We start from the raw sequence: 4,798 nt of genomic DNA, 5'->3' as shown, positions 1-4,798 counted from the left end.
TTTTTTTCCCTAAAAAAGGGGGTAAACCAGTTCTGTTCAAAACATCACAAGAGCATACATAAGGTTTTGTAGGATTATTGTCCTCGAAAAGGACTAGCCGCGGCAAGCCTAAAATTCTTGTCCGCTGGCTTAAGATGTTCCACCAAGTAGACAAAATTAAAGGGAAGAAGACACAAGGATGAAATTTTTTCTCAGAAACTTCTGGTTATCTTGTCCGTTGCACCAATTTTATAAAAGGCTAACTTGCAAAAAATTGTTTTTAATGAAGTAACTTATGTTAAAATTTAGGGAAAAAGCTACAAAGCACTTCAAACTTTGACCACTGTGACACATATATCCTAAACTATTTTTTGTAACATCAAAATCCCAAACTTGTACTCATATGACATATTTACCTCAAACTTTTTATGTGACACTAAAGTCTTGGGTCTTTGGTGTCACAATAAGAAATTTGGGTTAAATGTATCACATTGTATAATTTTGTGGTAAATGTGTCACATAGATGTAAGTTTGAGATTTTTTTGTGTCAAAAAAAAAAAAAAATCTGGGATAAAGGTCTTATAGTGGCATAGTGTAGAGTTTTTGGTGACTTCTACCTTAAAATCTATCAATTTTCTCCCTTCCAAAGTGGATATTTTTTTTATATGAAAATTACTTTGGGAAAAATGTGGTACTTGTTCATCAGTTTAAGATTTTCTGTGGCATGAAAATTAATTTGAGTAAATGTGGCAGTGATTGCACCACCGTCACTCTTCCAAGGTAACGGTGCAGTCAGCTTATCAATTTCCTTTTCTCACGAGTATATAAGTCCACATGCCATCGCCCTTGCCCTTGCCTGCTCCACTTTTCAATTTAAGCTCTTTCTTACCGTCTCTCGAAATCCTACCATGTATGTTCATTCGCTTGAAATTTGCTCATATTATCTCCACCTTCTGAACCTGAACTCGACGCTCCTGACCCCCCCAAAAAAGTGAAAAAAAAAACCATGAACTCGAGCTCAAATTGATGACGGCGTTTCACGGCGGCGCCGGCGGTTGTTTCCCCGGCCGTGCCAATGGATCTTGCCCATGGTTTTCCGAAACCTTCTTTCGAGATTCAAGTCTTGAGCTAGAAAAGGCAAAACCTTTCGCAAGGTCACGGGAAGAAATCGCGTCCTTCGCTGTTCTTGATGATGACGACCATGGCGAGATAGGGTCCCGGTCGCCCTTGTACTCGGACCTAACCCGAACCGATTCTTCTCGGTCACAATCAAAAGCCCGTGCAGGCGAGCTAGGATGCTGTGGGTCGCTTTCCCATTCGGGTCCATTGCCACAGGTAGCCATTGGCGATGGCAAAATTGAAGCTGGATCGCGCTTGCATTCATGCCTGACCCGGCCCGAACTCTGTTCGGCTCTGGTCGTGCAGGCGGTGAAGATCAAGGAGGAATTGGAAGAGGAGGAGGTGGCGACCACTGCGGCCATTTTATCGCCGTCATGCTCATGGCAGGCGGCAGCATACGATGTGGCAAAGCCGATGGAGGATCTGGGGGTGGTGGGGCCAACGCCGTTCCTGAGGAAGACTTACGAGATGGTGTCGGACCCGGGTACAGATCCGGTGGTGTCGTGGGGCTTGAGCCAGGATAGCTTCGTGGTGTGGGATCGGCAGGAGTTCTCGAAGCAGGTCCTGCCCCGATACTTCAAGCACTCCAACTTCTCCAGCTTCATCAGGCAGCTCAGCACTTATGTGGGTACTTCTTCATGTTTTGATATGAGCAAACCAATGTTATTTGTTGTGGTCGTTATCTTTTGTATGGATCTGTATAAAGTATGTCTGTGTATGAGCGTTTTGGTTTAACTCTTCGGTTCTTTTTTGATGTCGTCGAGAGCGTGGTCCTCTTAAGACGTTTGCTCAGGTGTCGAGACTTAATTTAACCCACTTTGACTTTGTCGGGTACTATTTGTGCTGTACCCTAGTTTAGGGGACGAGGAACCAAGAAACCTGAAATGGTGGGCGAGATACACAGATTCTCTAAGAAATTTGGTGAATCATGTGGCACATGTTCTCAAAAATATGCATCGAGGGGCCAGTGGACAATGGCCCCTATTAGGCCCTCAGTAGTCATCATATTCAAGTGATGATGCTTTAGACGGTAGTTTGCAGAAACCATCATGTCAACCATGACATCAGATCACCCATTAGAGATTATCTTCGTACTGGATTCAGAAATGGCCTACAGCAATTCCCTTATAGCGGTTAGTATTTTGCATTTACGGCTTTAATTCTTCATTATGCACTTTCTAGCTGAAGACAAGTTTCCTTTGGCCATTGCTTTGTTTCTATCCGGTGTTTTGTAGCACCTTTCTTCTTTTTGGGCAAGACCAGAAGCATAATTCTGCACTGTTGTATTTATATTATATCTAGTAGTAGCTGGATTGATTTTGAGTTGTTTGCCTTTACTCTTAAAATTTTCCACACTCTTTGTACTGGAATTTGGATATTTGTAAGCGGTCTCTCCTTGGCATGCATTATAATCCGTTTACTTTCTATATTGGCCTAGTAATACCCCTTGTGCACATCTTCCACTGAAACTTTCATGGCCTTCATTCTGCTTATTTTCTACTCTTTAGCCTTTGGTTCATTATGAACTCCTAGACATAGCTTCTTCCTATCTTCTATTCTTCATGCATCATAATTAAAAATGTGTTGCAGGGTTTTAGGAAGATCAATCCAGATCAATGGGAGTTTGCAAACCAAGGTTTTCAGAAAGGGAAGAAGCATTTGCTGAAGAACATAAAGAGGAGACGCAACTTAAACAAGCATAGAAAAAAATCGAGAAGTACTGTCACCTCTGATTACCAGAAAGCTGAAAAGGAAGCAGAACTCAAAATGCTTAAGAAGGACCAGGAAGCGTTGAAGACCAAGATCCTTAAGCTAATAGAAGAGCAGGACAACTTGCAGCATGAGATCGAGCAGGTCGCTGAGCAGGTTCGCCATGCCGATTGCAGGAACCAGCACTTACTCCTCTTCCTCATAAAAGCAGCCAAAAGCCCCAACTTTATCCTGCATTTAACCCCGAAGAAGAAGCAAAAGAGAGATTTAGAGACCTGTGAATCGAGCAAGAAGAGAGAATTGCTTGGTCCCAATGCCGAAGCCACCAAATGCTTGCTAGAAGCAATGGATCACATGATTCAAAGCCCAAAAGTTGATTGCCTGAAAATCAGTGACGATTTGGCACAGATGGAGCGTCGGCCAAATAGTGTTGTGCCGGAGCATCTTGGCACCTTTCAGATGCACAATCCGTGGCCTTCGATGGATGGTGAAGATTTCAGGGTTGCGCAGGGCCAGACGCCCAATCAGATGACCGGAGCTAGCTCATCTGATTTGTCTTCGGTATTCCAGGGGATTTCCGAGAAACTCCTCAAGGAAGACGTGGTTATTGGCACCGATGCGGACAACATAGAAGTAGAAGACCACCTGACGTTGAATGACACGGGAATCTATCTTGAACTGGAGAGTCTGATTGATGGAATGGGTACACAAGTGAACTGATGGAGCAAGCAGGAGGACTGATGCCCTAAATTTTCATGGACTCGCGCTGCCCTTTCTGTTACTTTCTTGTCCTTTTGGGTTCCGTTTTGTTATTAAGCTGGACATTAGAGTCATTTTTGCTGCTGTTTTTTTGTGACCCGGATCACATGATACAGGTCTTGCATAATTGGAGAGAGATACTGAAGTGAAGCGACTTTTTGCTTGACGGCATGAAGGTACATGCTGGAAACAGGAAGGAAGAGAGAATCCAACTCATAAACTAGGTTTTGGTGGGTCAATGGAATATGCTTGTACATATGTTGTAGTTTCTATCTTTTTCACCATTGTATCGAAGTCCTTTCAGTGTTCTTTTCTCAAGTTAGCACAAACTCTGTGTGTGTGTGTGTGTGTGTGTGTGTGTGTGGTCACCAGTTATGTATAAGTAGAAGCGTTAATTGTGCGAAAGTTCATTTTCAGTTTTAATGAGAAGAACTTTTCGAAATGCTTTACATTACCAAATTTTAACCAGAACTTACAAGATATGTTCCATGTTTCTTTTCTTTTCTTTTTGTTTAAATCGCAGGTGCTTCTTGTGAATCTAATATGTGTTCTTATTGCAAGCTTCAATACGCCAAGCAGGGAGAGGTTGATTGATGCCGTAATTGGAGATCAAATGAAAGGCTTTTTTTTATAGAGCATTGAAGTTTTAATTCCCCAAAAGAGTTGGCAAACTTTTCGAGAAATTTTCAAACAGCCTTTATGAAGGGAAGTCGTTCTTTTTAAAAGTTTTCAAAGTGAACCTTGTCCTAAATTAATCTTTAAAATGAACGACTAAGTTTCAAATCACTCCTAGCTTACAAGCCAACTATGATCGCTCATTAAGCATGTGCACTTCATGTGGCACTTTCTGCGGAGGCTGATGATACAACCAAAGGGGGGTGAATAAGCTGATTTTCAAAACTTTTTTTTTTCTTTTCTTCTTTTTCGTGGAATTACTTAAACTAGATTTGATAAATGCAAAAACAATGGATAATATAAGATGCAAGATATTTCTATAAGATAAATGTTGAAATAAGTAAAGAGATAAAATACAATGCTCGCAGATTTTATGGTGGTTTGATTTATAACAAGTTTGTGTCTTTATTCACCATGAATAGGCTGGAATCTATTAATATTCTAGTTAGTAGTTACACCAAAGCACGTGCTGCTTCTATCCAAAATTAATAGATCCCACTATCAATAGACAAGCACTACCTATATTTGTACACTCCTCAAATTACAAATTACACTG

The 4,798-nt window shown here is 41.4% G+C and overlaps 1 protein-coding gene across 2 annotated transcripts; it reads left to right on the top strand.

Moving 5' to 3' along the window:
- Positions 1 to 843: 843 nt before the first annotated feature.
- On the top strand, positions 844 to 3,570 carry LOC104438088 (heat stress transcription factor A-2). Of its 2 annotated transcripts, XM_039308897.1 has the most exons (3): positions 844 to 1,314; positions 1,405 to 1,722; positions 2,689 to 3,570. In XM_039308897.1, exons 1-3 carry the CDS (start codon positions 1,006 to 1,008, stop codon positions 3,526 to 3,528), a joined length of 1,467 nt encoding a protein of 488 aa, XP_039164831.1. In that variant the 5' UTR covers positions 844 to 1,005; the 3' UTR covers positions 3,529 to 3,570. The 2 variants fall into 2 exon arrangements, with proteins under 2 accessions (XP_039164831.1, XP_010049467.1); XM_010051165.3 differs by having other exon boundaries at positions 844 to 1,722.
- The last annotated feature ends 1,228 nt before the right edge of the window (positions 3,571 to 4,798 follow it).

This window comes from Eucalyptus grandis, chromosome 3 (assembly GCF_016545825.1).
Source record: "Eucalyptus grandis isolate ANBG69807.140 chromosome 3, ASM1654582v1, whole genome shotgun sequence".
NCBI lineage: Eukaryota > Viridiplantae > Streptophyta > Magnoliopsida > Myrtales > Myrtaceae > Eucalyptus > Eucalyptus grandis.
Note: the sequence above shows the minus strand (reverse complement) of the source record. Positions and strands in the feature narration are given on the sequence as shown.